Below are 18,779 nucleotides of genomic sequence, written 5' to 3'. Positions count from 1 at the left end.
ACTATTTACACCGACTCCAAAGTCTACTCAAGGCAAAGGATACTTGCGAATAAAAGCAGTTTCCATAAAATACTGATTTATTAGACCAAAATAACACTTGGTTTTAATTAAGTTGACAACCCATATCCAACGTAAAAAACCTAGTCCTATGGGCTTGTTTTCACACAAAAATATACAACTAATATACAATTTAACATGTTGTAATTGATTCCAACAATACAGCTTGTAAGTTAATTCAAGTATTTGAAATCTGAAGAATAAATATCCCTTAGATTATTGTAGTGAACCTTTCCTTTGATCCCAACACCAATAGATCTCAATCAAAATCAAATTACTCAAGAAAATGCCAATCTATTCACTTGAGTAAAAAACAAAACATCAATTTACCCTCCCTCCCTCACACACTAATAAGCTTTACAGTTAAATAGCAAGAACATATCAAAACCATTCTTTAGCAATGTTTGTATATATTTACAATGACACTAGTAGCGTCAGGGTTAACAGTGGGCAAGCATTCTTACAAGGCATATTTGTATATTCACAAATAAACTTTGTATAATTATACAACTATCTTACAGCAAATATACATGGATTGGTCATCCAATGAGGTATATAAATTCTCTAGTTTTTATCTTTTCTTTTTTACGATGCAAGACACAACACGACAACAAAATCAAAACATAATAAGTAAAAATGGAAAACAAAACCTAAGTGCTTGCAATTTTCTAGAGCATTCACAAAATATCAACATGTTTTCTAATAATTAACAGCTGCATCGTTAGACTTATTAAAACCTGACTTCTCAGTGTGTACTTTCTAATAAGGTCTTGACACTTCTTGTGCTCCCTTCTTGTCCTATCTTGATGTATTTTCTTTTTCTTTAAAGCCCTAACTTGCGGGATGAGATTATTTTTTTTAAACTGTAATGGTTATTGTATTTGTTACAACTTAAGAGTTATAGTTTTAGATGATTAATTTAAGTGTTGAAATCGAAACAATGAATTTATAATTGCATTCTTTGATCTGCCTGTTACATGATTATACACGATACCAAAGGTCTGATTCAGATAATGCAACAGATACAATATTTCATAATATTTGTTAAGACAAGGACCAACAATGGAATACGATAAATGTAGCGCTTCTATGCGCATAATCAAATGATTCTGAAGGCCAGTTTTAATATGAAACACAGTTGCACTGTATTTTTTAAGTAATCCACAAACGCGTGATAATTTATTTTTTCCCGGCAAAATTTACATCCAGCTGAAGGTAGTGCTATAAACCAAGTTAGAACAGCGCATTACACAGGGTCTGGTAGGGGACCATAGGTTATTATTACAACCTTGTTGCCATTGATTCACCAATCATAGTACAGTAGAAAGTTTCTTCATTTGCTTCTTAAAATATTTATGTCCTCTCTCTAGCAGTTGACAGTTTCCTAACTGCAGCCTTCTCTTTGTTATAGCCCCTGGGATATATTGATGTTCCCTGTGTTTAACAGAAGTTGCGAACTTGTGGCGTCAGATGTGACGTCAAAATTTGTATAGCATCCACCTTCGTAGGAAGTATGAACTGGGCTTTAATTTTGTTACAATGTATAAAGACCAGCTGTCAACCTTTAACTATTCTGCTCAAACCCCTACAATGTGTAAAGCTAACTATCTTCAACAAAGTATCCAAAGCACATATCAGCTTCAAGTTGGGATTATTTGTCAGTTTTGCATCATTCCAGCTATTCAATGAATTAGATATTAATACATACCGTATGTATTGTATGTTTGAGGAATTCAAACGTACTAAAAGTGTGTGCCTTTAGTGTGTGCCTTTTGTCTCTCATAATTATTTACACTCACCCTTGTAACAAAAACTTAGCACCCTCAAGCAAAACATATCACAATATATTGGACTACAAAAACAACTTTCTCTGCAGGTCAGAAACAATGAATTGATTCTTATATTACATCTCAACTAATACAATTTAACTTGTCTCATTCTGCTTTTGAAAAAAGAAATACAAGACAAGATTGTATTATCATTGACAATGTGTTGCAAAATTGTTAGAAATGGACATCTGCTCTTGATTTGAAATAAAAATTAAACATCATTCACGAAAAGGTAATGCATGTTGTCTCAAAGAGTGTACTCATTTGCATAGCAACATGAAACATCAAATAATTCTCAAATGAGAATCTGGGAAGCATACATTTTTTGACTATTGTTTGTCCAAATTCAAAGCAAGTTTGCGCCGAGTTACCAATTTGCAGTGGTCACTGATCCTAGCAAATATTCCATCACTTAAGAAAGTCAAAGATTCAAAACCTTCAGCCATTAATACAAATCAGTTTCAAGATAATAGAACTAAGAGAAACAAAGGTCCCACCAAAAAGCACAAGAATAACCAACATATAATTTTACAGAACAATAAACTTATTTTCAAATATTGCACCACGATTGTTTTGCGAGAAAATCCAGACAAATAAAACCTGCAGTGAATCCCTATCTATAACAGTTGATAAATCTAAAATTCTTGTTAAAAAATCACCCACATTTTATACCCAGTGACCCATACATGTCTCTGAATTACTGAACAGAAATCAATAGCAGGACTTTTAAAGGCACTGGACACTATTGGTTATTACTCAAAATAGTTGTTAGCATGAAAATGCAATTGAGAGCTGTTGATAGTACAAAACATTGTGAGAAACGGCTCCCTCTGAAGTAATGTAGTTTTTGAGAAAGAAGTAAATTCTCACTAAAATATTTGAGGTCTCGAATTCAAGCATCTGAAAGCACACAACTTGTGCAACAACTGTGTTTTTTCTTCCAACATTCTCTCAAAACTTTGTCGACCAATTGAGTTCAAATTTTCACATGTTTGTTATTTTATGCATGTTAAGATACACCAAGTGAGAAGACTGGTCTTTGGGACTTACCAAAGGTGTCCAGTGTCCTTAAAGTTTATGAAATGGTACTAAATTTGTTGCAGATCTGTATACACCATACATGTACTTCACACAAAACAATATACGATGCAATATGTTTGCCATTGACTTTAAAATCTTCTTCAAGGTAGTTAGTCATTTGCATTTGAACTTGAAAATGAACAAGTTAAAATAGCAAGACTTTTCCTTTCAAGTTTTGTCCAAAGACCTCTCTTGCAACCAACATGAAACATGAGCTGTAATACTGAATACATTAAATACAGAACTCTGTCATCCATATTCCATGGACCATCTTTGAGATGTTGATGCCCTTGTCTCAAACCGTTGATTTTCTGTCAAGCTATTCAGTATTGATACCAGCGGACAGTTCTTGTGAAGTTGACTAAGAATGTTCAAGCAATTTTGGATCTTTATCAAGAATGATGCTTTTACACGTTTAACGTATGTATCTAAATTAGTCCATATCTTCTCTGAGAAGAGACTCTTCATGTACAAGGTATGTAGCCACAACATGGTCTGCACCTTACTGAGGAAGGTCTGTAGCCACTGTGTGGTCTGCAGCCGCTTGGGTTACCGAGGAGATTACACTTGCAAGATCTGTAGCCGCTAGCTTACTGTGTACACGATCTAGGTCTGTAGTCACTCCAGATGGGTCCTATATTCTGCAACCCCAGTTACTGTGTGAATGCTTTGCACCACACTCTTGGTCTGTAATCACTCCAGATGGGTCCTATATTCTGCAGCCCCAGTTACTGTGTGAATGCTTTGCACCATGCTCTTGGTCTGTAATCACTCCAGATGGGTCCTATATTCTGCAGCCCCACATTACTTTGTGAATGATCCGACATGATCTAGGTCTGTAGTCACTCCAGATGGGTCCTATGTGTTCTGCAGCCCACAGTTACTGTGTGAATGCTTTGTACATGATCTAGGTCTGTAGTCACTCCAGATGGGTCCTATATTCTGCAGCCCCAGTTACTGTGTGAATGCTTTGTACATGATCTAGGTCTGTAGTCACTCCAGATGAGTCCTTTATTCTGCAGCCCCACGTTACTTTGTGAATGCCTTGCACCATGCTCTTGGTCTGTAGTCACTACAGATGGGTTCCATCAGTTTGAAGGTGTTAATGCTCTACATGGATTATTGTTCCCACATGTTCTGCATGGTTCCATTCCTACAGCTACCCCAGCTCCACTTCGTCCACTACTCATGTTTGTAGTTATTGTCCATTTATTGGTTTCAGGATCAAAACATTCCACTGACGCTAAGAAGTCTTGTCCATCATAACCGCCTGAATCAAACAAGAAAAGATCGAACCATTAGAAGTAATATCTGGTGTTAGGCCTTAAACTGTGCTATTAAAGGCCACAGCAATTTCCCTCTGGTAAGGGGCACTTACTTGAGGAAAGTGTAAATTTGTATTGGAACTTTGCAAAGGGCACCACAGCAACTGCTCTGGGCACTGTGGGTTGTTTCAATGCCTATGGTTTCAAGAATGTTTTCATTAATTACTTGATTCTTCCTTCTTATTTTGAAGAAATGTCTTTGAACTAAACACATTTTTTCAGATACAAATGTTTTGAGGTTGAATCATTGCTTTAAAGTAAAGGAACTTGAAGTTTGGTGCAACTAAGACATGAAGCAACCATCAAAGCAGGAACAAATGGCACACGTCATTGTAGGCGTTATTGGAAACTATGCGTGGCAAGTACAATGTGTGTACACAATTACAGAGGCTAGGACCAGTTGATGGCATGAGTCTAATGCATGAAATGTTCAATACATTCTACTGTACTTTAAAGAACAATCCCTATTGTGTCAATTGGCTCTGATAAGCCAGAGGAACTTCAGCATCAGTTCAATCAGATTTGAATCATTTAGTGATATACGAACTAGAGGGCGCACTGGTCTAGATATGCAGCCCGGTGTGCGGCCCTGTGTCCGGCCATTTTGTAAGTGGACAAAACATCATTGAATAACGTTATCATAACACACACCATACTTTGTTATCAACGCGCGTACAACATTCTTACAAAATGGCGCGCGTCTCCGTGCGGTCCTGTCGCATTTGTGCACGCAGAATCACCAGTGCGCTCTCTAGTTCTTACAGTATATAACTCTATGGGTTTGAATCTAGCAATGGTACCTACCCAACGCATAAAGCTTGCCTCCTACGACATCAACACTCAGAGCACTACGTCTAGAGTTCATAGAGGCAACATATTCCCATGTATCTCTCTCTACGTCATAGCGTTCAACACTATTCAGTTGACTGACTCCATCGTATCCACCCACTGCATACAGGTAGTTACCGATGCTGCACACACCTGTAAATAACATCATACAAAAAAACCACAATTTATTAATTAAGACATTAACAAGACATTCGGAGACAAGTTTAGAAGATATTTTGTTCATTGTGTAGCCTGCAATTTGACAAACATGCTGCTTGGATGTACATGATGTCTCTACTTGCCTGACACTTCACGGAGGCAACAAAGGCGATTGCCTTCATGTCCCCTGGTCATTGCCTTGGTGCCCTTGAAATGCTCCAGTAGAAACTTTTACAATTTTCTCATAGGGTGCCCTTTCAGAAGGAAATAAATGCCTTGGTGCCCTTGAACTTTCAACACACATCGGTGCCAGGGCAACAACAAATCATTGGAGGAAGTACTACAATTTGTAAGACAATTGATGTACAAAATGTCAGCATATGGGACTTAAAGGCAAACAAGCTGGAAATTTGTCACTACGCAGGTGTCTTGAATTTGAATCAAATTTAACTTTGATATTATTTTTAATTTTTATTTTACTTTGTTTTAAAAGCCAACAATGTACAATCCCTTTAATAGGCCTATGCAACCAGGGTTATTTTTTAACACAATCAACACAGGTTACAGGAAGCAATTGACAACTTCCCGTCAACATTAGAGTAACAAACATACAGAACTAATGTGCATGAACTAAATGTACAACATACTTCTATCAAAGATACATGTGGTACTCCCTACCAAAATTGAATGAACATGAGCCACACCTACACCTTTGTCCACCAACTGAAATAACATTATTGTTCTTGAAGACTCAGATGCCAAAAATGTATTGATAACTTTGTATTTGACTCATTTTACAGCTTGCATTATCCCCCTAGCATGCCTAGTGATATTATTAAACTGAGCACATACATGTAAGACAAGCGTTGGTGTACATACAATGGCTACTACTTAAGCTGTCAGTAGTAACTTCCACTCGTGTCATTTATCCTGACATGTAACCAACTCAATTGACTAGTAAAGAATGGACTCGGTCCTATGAGAAAACTCAAACTGCCCATTGGGGAGTTGAGGTAAGGAAAGCTGTATCAAACATACACGTACAGCCCTTCCTCTTATTACATTCTTACTTTGCAGTGCATTCTATTGTTCACATAATGTGCTTTGTGAACAGTTACTTACATGTACAACAGACATGCACAGAGCCCTTTAACTCTTGAAACAATCATTAAAGGTACTGGACACCTTCAGAGGGAGCCATTTCTTACAATGTTTTATACCATCAACAACTCGCTATATTGCTCGTTACCAATTAAGTTTTTATGACAACAATTATTTTGAGTAATTACCAATAGTGTCCAGTGCCTTTTACTACATGTATGTACCAAGAAAAATATGACTAAGCTCTAGAATAAAAGTCAAATAAAAGTATAACAGGTTAAGTGTGTACGAGTAAATAAGCCACATGTACACAACAGGAAATACCCAACGGGAAATACCCATCCAAGTAGGCCTACATGTACCTCCCTAACCTTCACACAAAGCGGACTATTTCTGGTACATACACTGTCTTCGTCAATGCACTGACCAAGTGTGGCCATGTAAGTCTACATGTCATTTAATTTCAAAGTACTCTCAAGCAGTAGGTCTACCGGGTACATGGTGAAAAGTCAAATTTACTATCATAATACTTGATGTTTAACTTAGTGGGAGGGGGAGGGGTGTGTCTACAAGCCCAGCATATGCAAATAAGATCTCCACCACACACCACCAAGCCCTTTGTTACGAACAGACAATGCTCCAGGGGGGTTGGGGAGTATTTGCAAGCCATGATGCATGATTCAGCAAAGTACAAGGTTAACCCTGTCTTGTCTCAACCCATGTAGACTAGGGAGGAAGTTTTTCAGCATGGTACACTTGGCCATGATGATACGGCCAATTAGTGGTGTCAATGGAGCAACCAATGACTTGACAGACGTACTCAATCTTTCATATCATTGTGATTCACTGTCTGATTATATAAGGATTGAAGTTGAAGTAATCTTTTAAGGCAGGTGTAGTGGTTTAACATGTTTCCTTTATTAACGGCAGTTGTTGTACACTAATCATTATCTAGCACAAAAAAAGCTGTGAGAAGTTCAAACAGGCATTCAAAGACACCCTGTTTAATCCAAACATGATACTGTGGGCTACAGTATCCAACAACTTATTCATTCTAATACCCCATGTTTTCATTTATGAAATAAATGTTTTCCGAGTTAATGTTTATTGCAACAAAACACTTCCCACAAAATGTGTAGCTCAAGTTGAAATGTGCAAAACCTTCATTGTGAGTACAGAATTATGAGGTCCAAAGTTTTTCTGCTTTCACGCTGGCATTAATTTTGAACCAGGCATTTAGTAATCGTTTCTTTTTGTTTTTCTTTTTGGTAGTAATAATTATTATGAATAGTGGTTTCTTATACAGCGTGCATATCTGTCAATCAGTGATGCTCAACGCACTTTAATATGCATTTTTCCACTGCAAGGATGGGACTACATTTTTAATATGAGACCTACTCCCTGTACATAGCACCATGTAATGGTTTACAAGGTGCTGTGGCACAACATTCTGCCAATCAAACCAGGAACACTGGGGCGAACGCCTTCTCTGATAAGTGCACTGGGTTCTTACATGTGCCTTACACAACACACAGGACCAAACAACTTTACACCCCATCTGAAGGATGAAACACCAGAGTTTGAATTTGCTGCTCTTAACTGCTCGGCCAAGACACACCCGTGTGAGAGGGGGGAGGGGGGTTTCTGGTTGAAGGAAAGAGAAATAGCGTTGTACTAACCTGCTCCACTTCGTCGTGCACTCATTGGCGCTACTACAGTCCATTCGTCATTCTCCGGGTGGAAACATTCTACACCATCCAGCCTGTTATTACCATCGTAACCCCCTACAGCATACAAGAGTCTATTCACTACTGCACAACCAACACCGATACGTTTAGTATGCATTGGAGCTATCATAGTCCATTTATCTTCATCAGCGTTGTATCTGTAGTAGAAGAGAATATTATATATCAGTAAATAGCATTGTGTATAGTGGTAGAGAATACGAACAGGCCTCGAATTAAAGACACGGCTCCCACGGTCATTGTGCCCTGTGCATTACAAATTAAAAATGTTTCTCATAGAAGTGCCCATTACTAGAGGAAAAACTGCTGCACCCCTTCAAGAACAAATTTCAAGGCCTGTAATCGTTAGAAGGATGACAATGTCATTCTCATCATGTACAGATATTCTATTGACCCAATTCACCTGACCTATCATCCACTAATCTTAGTTGGGGGATTTTGGGAGCTTTTTGTCACCAACTTAGCCAGCCGGACCACTTGGAGTGAATTTTAATTGTCTAAATGGCCGCCATTAAATGAAAACCTTGAGTTTGTTTGTTCAAGTGTCCTTTATATCTACGACAATTGTTTATGGAAGAGTACAGCAAGCTCTTTCACAACAAATTCTACAAAGTGCCAACACATGTATTTCTGAAACCTTTGTGATGATACATTGCATATGATGTTGAACACTGCTTTTTGTGGCTTTGTATAATGTATTTTCATCAGTGTTTCTTAAGGACAGTAATAATAATAAAATCATCATAATAAGACTTGTAATGCGCACATATACACCCTGCTGGGTGTTCAAGGCGCAGAAATCTGGTAATGCAAAGTATTTACATGCTGTCTTTTTATCAGAAAGTGGACACTAAAATTGTATTATTCAGTGCCTATTAAGACTCCTACCTTTCAGCTGAGTTGTGTTTATTGCATCCTTCCGATCCACCGATTGCATACAACAAACCATCTAGCACAGCTGTACCCACTCTGTTCCTTGGCACATTCATTGGTGCCAATGTCTTCCATTGATTCTTTAAAGGACTGTAGGCATCAAGCCTATTAGAGTCTGTGTTGGCTTCAGTAGTGTTATTCCTACCTCCAACCGCGTAGAATATCCCTGCTACGGTAGCAGCACTAAGACCACTACGTGGTTCAATTAGATCAGCCAGTTTATGCCAGACGTCATCTTCTGGGTTATAACACTCCATATTGACTAATGATTGGCGTAGGTATCCACCTGCTGTATAGATCACACATGCAGAGATAGGGTTTCTTTTGGGCGTCTTACATATCTTATGTAATCGCAGCTCCTGGAAGATCTTGGACAGGAAGTCTTTACATCGGGGTTCACCTTTGAGGAAATCGCATCTCTCAAGTTGTTTCTTAAGAAATGCTGGTGTAAGATGTTCACATCGGATGCCTCCGCATCCGAGCAGTTTCTCAAAGCAAGGCCTCCGTTCTCCTTCACTGTGTAGTATCCATCGTAAACATGCGTTATAAACCTGAGATTCACACCATACATTTAGCTTATCGTGTTTAATGAGAGCGACTAACTGGACTAGAGTTAGATTCATAAACTCCTCTGTCTTGGAAACTTCACAAAATTTTCGACAGATGAACTCCCGTGCCGCTGCATGTAACGATGTCAATCCATGTTGCTGTGCATAGGCTGATATACCTATACAATTACTCGGGTCAAGTTCTTCCTTTAAGAATGTACAACAGCATTCAATCACGTCAGTGATTTGATACATAACAGCTTTGGGTAACACAGTCAGAACATTATGCTCATTAATTGTAATCTCGGATGTGTACATGAATTCTATAATTAATGAAAATACACACGGATGAATATCTTTCAGCTCTATCATTCCTTTCCTGCATTCTTTATAGCCGCCTGTGAACATGGCCTTGAAGTAGGGGCTACAAGATGCCAGTACAACCTTATGCGCATGGAATTTGACTGTTTCCACGACCAGCAGGACGTCACATAGATCCTTCTTTTGTCGTAGCTCATTGAGTACAGAGAATGCGTTGCGTGGATGTCGATCACTCGTGAAGGTCATACCGCCACCACTAGTCCTTCTATGGGATATCTTCCCTCCTTCATTGGTCTCTAAACTGGGCATAATGGAGGATGCCATTTCATACTAACTATAATAATCCTTTGTTGCACGTCTAATGAACGTGACTCCATCACCTGAGTGAATCTTGAATAAAACGGGGGTGTAGTCCCATCGCAGAGAATACTGGGCTGTCAAATTCCTTGCTGGTAAATCACCTGTAGAAATACAAAACATATACGGAAATTAAAACAAGCTGTTCAAATTACCAATCACCCTGCACACATCACAATATCAAAACCAAGCAATAATTGTCAAATTTAAAATTATTGCCACAAAATTACTTTTGCTCGCTCTCTAGTCAAAAGTTTAAATTGATTTTGTCTTCTTATACAAATGAAGAAGAATATCAGCACCTCCAACTGATATAAGCTGACATTAGTCAATACTGCACACCTATTGCAAGGGGGTTGTCATGCCCAGAACACACTGCTCATTGCTTCTGTAATGTGTACACCATGCTGTTGAATGAACAGCAATCTGTCAAATTATCAAATACAATACTTGCCATTGTTGAGCATCATTAAAACAATAAAATTGGCCAGTGTGAAGCGAAATGATGCTACTACTAGCACCGGACACCAGACATCAATGCAGAATACACTGATAAAAACTACAACTTCAAAGCCTCGCGTAGAAATACCAGGCTGAGACAAAATGCCTAAAGGCGAGTAGTTTACTATGCATTATGAGTGGGTCGTCATGGTAGTGATTTACAATGTCACTAGCCTGGCTACACTGTACAACCACTGCGTAGCAAGCAGACAAAGTGACCATGCACTCTACACTACAGCTTTCATATGAGTAGCGTAAACCCTAACAATAATCCATCATTTCAGCTGAGTCACTATTAACTGCCAAACCATTCAATTGATCACTGATTCCTAGCCATGCATGTCCCACAACGTGTAATAAGCATCCATTAACCAAATTCACTGCGATAAACCAATCACAATGGCTCTGTTCATTTTTACACCAATCACTGGATGAGATTTTCAGCTCCACTGGTGGGAGCAGTGCAAACCATGACCCATAACAAATATGTAGTACAAAAATGTGAAAAGAAAGTACAAAATTGGCGCCTACACATTGAGCTTACAAAATGAAATTGCTCATAAAAAATTGCTTCCATTCACATGGATGCAAAAATGCAGCCATCCATATTAAAACATAGTTTCAATGTAATCATGTTTTTGAAAATGTTTTTATGACATCTTCAAAACTTCAGTCCAAGATACAAAGACAGTGTACAATGTGTCTGAAAAAGAGCAATTTGAATGAAATTCTTTTCATCAAAATTAAGAGACAAGTTTACAAGAATGTGTATTCTTATTAGATGCATACACCCCTCCACCTGCAATTAAAGAATCCACATGCGTTAAAATAGAGAACAAATGAAGAGAAAACGAGATAATACACTTACATTTATCACAGGATATGAGTTAAGACTATAATGGGGCAAACAACCTTCCATTCTCACATAAAAATGTGATGTTTCACACTTAGGGTGAGAAGAGGAGGATGTAAAGAAGATTAGCTAAACAGATCCCGGAAAGCTGCTGGCTTAGAATCAATCATAATCCAATTGCTCTGGTTAATATTAGCAGGACAGCAAACGTGTCTTTGAGGAGCACCAGACCCCCCTCCAGACCATTCCAGACCACCTCCTTACTGGCTGGTCACTCACATCAGATGTACAGTTGGCGACTCACTGACGTTTGCTTTGAACTAACCTGATGGAATCCCAAGTCTCAACTTATAAGACTGATGAAGTTTTAACAGTGGAGGCCTTGGAAGCCTATTAAGAAGTTTGGAGAGTGTATCGCGGAAACACGCTATGATCTCCAACAAGTGAGTTCAGCATGGTAAATTAGCACTGTGACAACCCGTTTGTAGTATAGTAAGTGCAATCTCACTAGACAGGGGCATGAGTGTGCAGACCATGTCCCTCATTCACTGCCCGGTTGTTGACATGCCCCTAATTGGCGACTAATAAGCTCAGGAAATCACTGCACCTTGTGAACGTAGCAATCGGGCTTCCGTTCCTGATTCGCTTGTTTCCCTGTCATCATTACACTGCAAGAACGGGGCTTGATGTGAGGTCATGCGCGCTGCATGTGCGATCAATCAGTGAGCCTGCCATAAAACGGCTGTCACCCTCAAATAAAATATGGTGCTTACACTGCAAAACACTGAGCAGACTTTGCACCAATGAAATTCCCGTACATCTTCTAGATAACGAAACAAGATCTAAATTGCACGTTGAGTTTGGCGTGCTTGCTAAAACTAACTTATTTATTGTGTGTTTACTTAGCTCTCCAAATGTTGACATTGTAACCGTACCTGGGTTACAGCCAACACCATTAAGAACCCCAGTGTCAATAATTAAAACATACTCCAAGAGGGCGTATCAACAAAAGTTGTTGAGAAGCCTACACAAACATTACCTATTAAGGTGTGGCGCTTTTACGGCTAAGGGTCAGTCTCTGCTTAAGATCAAGACGGTTCTATCATGTAATAAATAGCCTATTCTGAAATCCAGACCACTAACTTAAAATTAACGCTGTAGGCTCAACAAATAAATTACTATGTATCCGTAGGTTGACAGTGGCAACATCAACAATTCTCAAATTCATAAAGAATGCCTTCCGGGTTGATTTTCTTCAATGAAGCCAAGATTTAGTTTTCTATATTTGGCACTTTTTTAGTGTTTATATTTGGTAGTATTTTTTTCTTTGCCGATCCCTTTCACTCACAGTGGGTGTTTTACTGTACAGAATTTGACGTTAGATTTTACTTTCACATTTAGTTACTAATACACTGTAGGCTCAATGAACTTTCTTGCTTTATGTTGGTACATGTTTCTATGCATGACCTGGACATTGTTCAGCATCATTGTATGAACTGGCAAGTTTATCACCCTGACAGTACTGTGCACTTCAAACTGCCTCACGAACAATCATACCATTATTTGTTGTGATTTATATTAAAACGCCTCCAGTTTTCCCTCAGTGACTTGATACTCCAATAGAAAAAATTCCTCTCAAATAAAACTCTTTATAATACTCAAACAATTTATTGTCAAGTAGTTATCCATGCAGAGGTGTGGCACTTTTGCAGTGTCAATTGTGCTCTTTTTGAGTTGTTTGTGGTATTTCTCAGTATTTAACAAAACAGATCATGTTATCAACATTTAAGTTTAGGGTTAGAGCTGCGTCTACAATAACATGTCAGATACAAGTACTTGTTTCCAAATTCACTAAATAATTAACCAAATGCAACGTTTAACATACTGGGACCCTTCACTCCCGCATTAACTACTTTAGACCTGATGTCTACTGTTGATAATAAAACTCTTGATAATTGCAATCGATGTTGGTGAAATATGTACAGTCTGCAGTAAAAGCTGAGGCTAGTGTGATTGAGGAACAATCCCTAGGGTATGCCCATAGGAGAGTAAACAGCTAGGAGAGTAACTGAAATAGAACTTGGCTCGTCTACGTTTAAGCAGAATTCTTACTATCTAACTTTTCATAAGAGTTAAGTGGTGTAGATTTATTCCCGCTCCGCTGGCCTGTTGAATGAAACTTTCCCCTTTAATTTCCTATCCCAAAATAAATCCCTCTGGCGCTAATGAATGAAATAAGCCCATTTCCTGCTTCAAATTAAGTCTATATCAAACGTCAGCAGAAATTTTCTCTGCAAAGGTGACGAGGTTGGCTCCAGAGACAGCTCTAATTCAATCATTGAGTGTAAACGAAAATATTATTTGAAGGAATAGTATCAGTAATCATTGCTGGAATGCTTATAAAAAGTGTAGTACGGTAGTAGCAACTTGATCCATATTGCTTCACGACTCTTAATATGAGAGCGCGTCTATTCTTGTTTTGAGAAAAAAACTTGTCAAAGAGAGTTGTTTCCATGAGCCCTTGGGATAAATAGATTGTGGAAGGCAGTCCACGTGAAAAGTGTGGGTTGACTGAGCACACACATCATTCAATGGTTGACAAAACCATTATCAGTGTTCTGTATATATTCACAATGTATGATTCAAATAGTGTAAAACCCCCAAAGCATTTCCTTCTGCATATTTTGTGTAGGCTCACAATATATGCTAGAGTAATAAATTACCATTTGAAAGCAGTCACTATTGGAACTTCCCCTTTTCTTTTTCATAAATGTCTTTTATACTGTTTATTCATAAATACCCCAGACAGTTTCTCTACTCCTATTGGTGGAGAGCGCGTCACGTGGGGGTGTTTAAACCTTCGATAATGACCAGCTGGAGCTGTTTATAACAAGCTGGCTTCCGCGTGTCGGGCGCGCAATATTATCATGCGGAAGGCAATTCATAGCTATAGTAACAGCGGTAATCTAAGCGCACGCGTACACACAACCCACGCGCATCAAACAGATTCTTCACAAAGTTTTTGAAAACAATATTTCAAACCTCGAATTTTCAATTGTTAAAGTGTCTATAGTTGTATTTGTTAACATTTTTTAACAAAAGGGCATTTATGAATGGAAATAAAAGAGTAGTGACTCATTCTTAAACGTTCGTTTAAAGCCTTGCAGGGTCATTGCCGTGCGATAAAGGCGAGCCTTTATCACATGTCCGCCGACCCTGCCGGCTTTAAACGGTCGTTGAAGAACCCGTCGCTATCCCTTTATTCCCTTATTTAAAATTTAATCCCATGATCATATTCCATGTTGGTCACCAATTTTGTGAAATATTGTTTGTCACTGATTCTTTTACAAGGGATGCAGGCCAAACATGTGTACACAAAACCGATTACAAATTTCTTTGTAAAATTTAATATAATTTTTTCATAATGAACCGTAATATAGTAAAATTACACAAATGTGTACCTTGTACTGTATAACTGTGTAACTGAGAGGCCAGCAGGGGTGCTCCAGAGTTCAGTTAGACTGCACAGTAGCACTACTTCAACCCAACCCATATCAATGAGATAATTATTAACAGCCATTCTCAATACAGTCTAGATGGTCTATGCAGACACCATATTAGTAATGCATTTCTTACTGCCTCTGATGTATTGCAAAAGTGATGAGTGACCATTGTTCCATATAGATAAAAATGATTTTGAAAAGAGGGTTTCAAGATAACTGATATATAGCAGCCTTCCCATGAATCCATTTCTGTTCAACTGCTCTTGACTAATATTGACAGTCCAACCAGTTCAAACCACCCACACTAAAGACGTTAGTCAGCGTTCAACACAATAGCGGCATACAATTCGCATTCTGGGAATACAAAGTTCAAAGTTAACTTGAAAATTGTACAAATGGAAGATAAGTCCACTTCGTTGACCTTCCATTCAACCTTACAATGAAAAGACCAATTTTCCCAACCCTGGCTGGGTAAACACGAGTCCAGTCTGATGATAAATGTGTTAGTGCACGTACACCCACACCCACTATCAATAATAAGGGGGAAAAAAATGGTAGTGACAAGTTCATAATCGGCTGTTTAAAACAGGCAGAGCTGGGCCGTGCAATGAAGCCCCAGCCAAAGGCACAACAAATTGGAATGGAAATCTGAATAAAGGAAGAATATTATCACTCCCTGTAAATAGAAAAACATTTGACATGGACTCTTGATAGTACAGGCATGTTGGAAGGATACATGGTGCACAAGAACATGTGGGATGTACATTGGTGTACAATAAATGTTCATCTCAGAGCGGTATCACTCTAACTGCTATAAATAGTTGGCTACCTCTTAAGTCCCACAACACAAAACCCCTGTAACAGCCACGGATCGGGATGAACAGCCAATATTATGCAGCCTCACTCTGAGTCACGGCTATCCTGACAAAACCCCCTCCCTCGCTCCCCTATTCAGTCCAGAAAAGATTAACGTCAAGGAAGGGGGGTATTACTAAGTTGGAGGGTTCCTGGTGCTTAGCCCTTCGTAAAGTTAGACCAACACATCACACGAACCCAAAATCTCTATTCATTAATTAGGCACAGGTTATCATAAGCCTCAAGGATTTAAAGGGAAAGTTGTAGGCTTATGAACATAATTCCTAATTACAGTGTCTCTCCAGAGAGATGTACTGTATGTATTGACCGCATTATTGGATAAATGTCAGGGGTTATTCAGCTTTGCTAACAAGAATTAAAAAGGACACGGGAGTGGCTTTAAAACAAGTCAGGTTTAACAGTGTTTTCAAGAAGAAAGCAATATTTATCATGACAGATGGGGCTAGACCACTGTGGCGAACATCTCTTCGCTTCACCAAATGCCATTATAACTCTTTCAACTTTTAACTTCATCATCATAACAAAATATGAACTTTGTAATATCTGGAGTGGATGCTGAGAAAGGTTTATGGAGGGTGGGGTGAGGTTTATTGATAAGGAGCTGGGTGCATATCAAAAATAGAAAGAGTTTTATAATTTTGGCATGGCTCAAAGTTCTTCCCCTGGGATGATCAAACAAAAACAAAATCTAGAATATCATCATACCGAGATTTATTTGGACAGAAATTTTAATTTGGGGTTCTCTGTTTCTTTTTTTTCTTGAAGCATCTGGGCACCGCATTATTACTCACTGTATGGATTTTACTACATACGTGTAGTGTATATAACGTGTAGTGTATACGTGTAGTGTATATAACCCACATATAACTGTGTCACTGGGCATTTAATGTGTTTCAGACAACGACATTCGTTAAGCCATAATATAACAGGTCAAAAGAGCGCCACCAATGGGCTTCACTGAGTTCAGGAAGTTACATTGCTTGGAGAACCAATGATACATTAATGCAGCCAGATTTTGACTGATTATATGAATGACTGAAAGGATGGTATACACCTACTACTAGAACCATGTATGAGGTTTGTTACGTTTTCCTCTCTAAAAACGATAGCGGAACGAATCTGCATACCCTTCTAGGTATTATTGTTCATTACGCTTTCCTCTCTAGAGACGATAGCGGAACGAACCTGCATACCCTTCTAGGTATTATATTCAGACAACATTCTCAATCCATTATTTATTTAAATTTAATAACAAAAATACTGCCTGGGGGATAACTTTCCGTATGGCGCCACCATTTTTCACTCATTTTTACAAAAAGGGATATCTCATTGAGGTTAATTATATACTATATTATTTCATATCGAGTGAAAAAGTGGTGGCGCCACACGGAAACTTTTCCCTGCCTGGGATTTGGGAAGACTTAAAAAAAAAAAAAATCCCATTGCACAGGCTTTAAAGTGTTAGTTAGTAACACGTGACTTGTCACGATAAAATCCCCTCATGCGTAAAATATGACAGTCACTGTCAGTGTCATTCCAGGTTCATGGGGCCTTAACTTTTTTAAAGGCTACAGCCCTACAGTTCCACACTGTCTTGTTGTTGATTAGTTTACAGGTCAGTAGTGTACTAACTAATGATGTGTACATTAGTGTAGGTACAAACATCTTGTTTTTTATTTCTTCATGACAGGTTAAAAATGCTCCATGGATGGTTAGATTAGAAGATTGAATAGAAGAAGGATCAAGAAATGAGATGGGAAAGTAAATGAATCATCAATGATAAAATGTACCTCCATCCTACGCCTAGATAGATTAGAATAGTAGAAGGGGACAACAAGAAGAACACTCAATATAGTTGACAGTATCATACCATAACCATCCTACTAAACAATTGTGTATTATTTTAAATACTATAACACTAAAAGTAAAACAGTCTTATCAATATCAGAACATTGAATTGATTATTTATGCTTATTTGTAAATAAACAATTCGAAGCAGACGAATTACTTACCCGTTACCGGATATTTTCTGAAAGTTTTAAGACAATTACGATGAGCTTTTTAACTCTGTTTGATCTTGAGAATGGACATTCCAACGATTTTACCAAAGAAGAGAAAGGTCTTGAGAAATAACTGCTTGACATTTGGCGAACGTAATACCTTGATTTCCGCAATTTCAACACAGTTTAGTAGAGTATGGCCTTGGCTGCACAATTAATGGCTGTACAATCAAAATACACGACAAACTCGACCTCCCACAAACTACATGGATCTGGCGCTAATATAAAACAGTGTAAGTAAGACTCAATCTGATTGGTCTGATATCAGAAAACTCCAGACATTGGATCAATGAGAGGAGACAATAGTAAGCACCTTAGTGCGGTATGGTGTTGTGGTTTGCCTTGATGAATCAGCAATTTCTGTTGGCATGTATGTGACGTAAACGAATGCTTGAAAAAAAAACCCCATAAACTTGTTTCCGCCCTCACGTCGTTTTGTACCGTGTGAGAGAGTGGGACGATAACAAAACACTATTGTTCTCGATCGATTGTCCGGACGGGGAGCTGAGGTGACCTCCCAAGAAAGGACAAAGACAACTTTACATGACACAGAGGGTTTTTGCAGTGCGGCAAGATGGATACTATTGATCACTAACGTCTTGGGCCAAGACTATTCTCCCAGTGACAGAGCGGTTTCTGTCGACCCCCCCCCCCCCGCGGCCCCCCTCGGCCCCCCTCGGCCCCCCCCCCCTCCCCCCAACCT

General features: G+C 38.6%; 1 protein-coding gene across 2 annotated transcripts; it reads right to left on the bottom strand.

Moving 5' to 3' along the window:
- Nucleotides 1-50: 50 nt before the first annotated feature.
- On the bottom strand, nucleotides 51-18,287 carry LOC139946039 (kelch-like ECH-associated protein 1). Of its 2 annotated transcripts, none has more exons than XM_071943622.1 (5): nucleotides 18,029-18,287; nucleotides 9,013-10,387; nucleotides 8,059-8,264; nucleotides 5,096-5,272; nucleotides 51-4,236 (listed from the first exon to the last, which is right to left on the bottom strand). In XM_071943622.1, exons 2-5 carry the CDS (start codon nucleotides 10,248-10,250, stop codon nucleotides 4,055-4,057), a joined length of 1,803 nt encoding a protein of 600 aa, XP_071799723.1. In that variant the 5' UTR covers nucleotides 10,251-10,387; nucleotides 18,029-18,287; the 3' UTR covers nucleotides 51-4,054. The 2 variants fall into 2 exon arrangements, with proteins under 2 accessions (XP_071799723.1, XP_071799724.1); XM_071943623.1 differs by having other exon boundaries at nucleotides 18,177-18,287.
- Between the last annotated feature and the right edge of the window lie 492 nt (nucleotides 18,288-18,779).

Source organism: Asterias amurensis, chromosome 13 (genome assembly GCF_032118995.1).
Source record: "Asterias amurensis chromosome 13, ASM3211899v1".
Taxonomy (NCBI): Eukaryota; Metazoa; Echinodermata; class Asteroidea; order Forcipulatida; family Asteriidae; genus Asterias; species Asterias amurensis.
The sequence above is the reverse complement of the archived record's forward strand: the minus strand, read 5'-3'. Positions and strand labels throughout refer to the sequence as shown.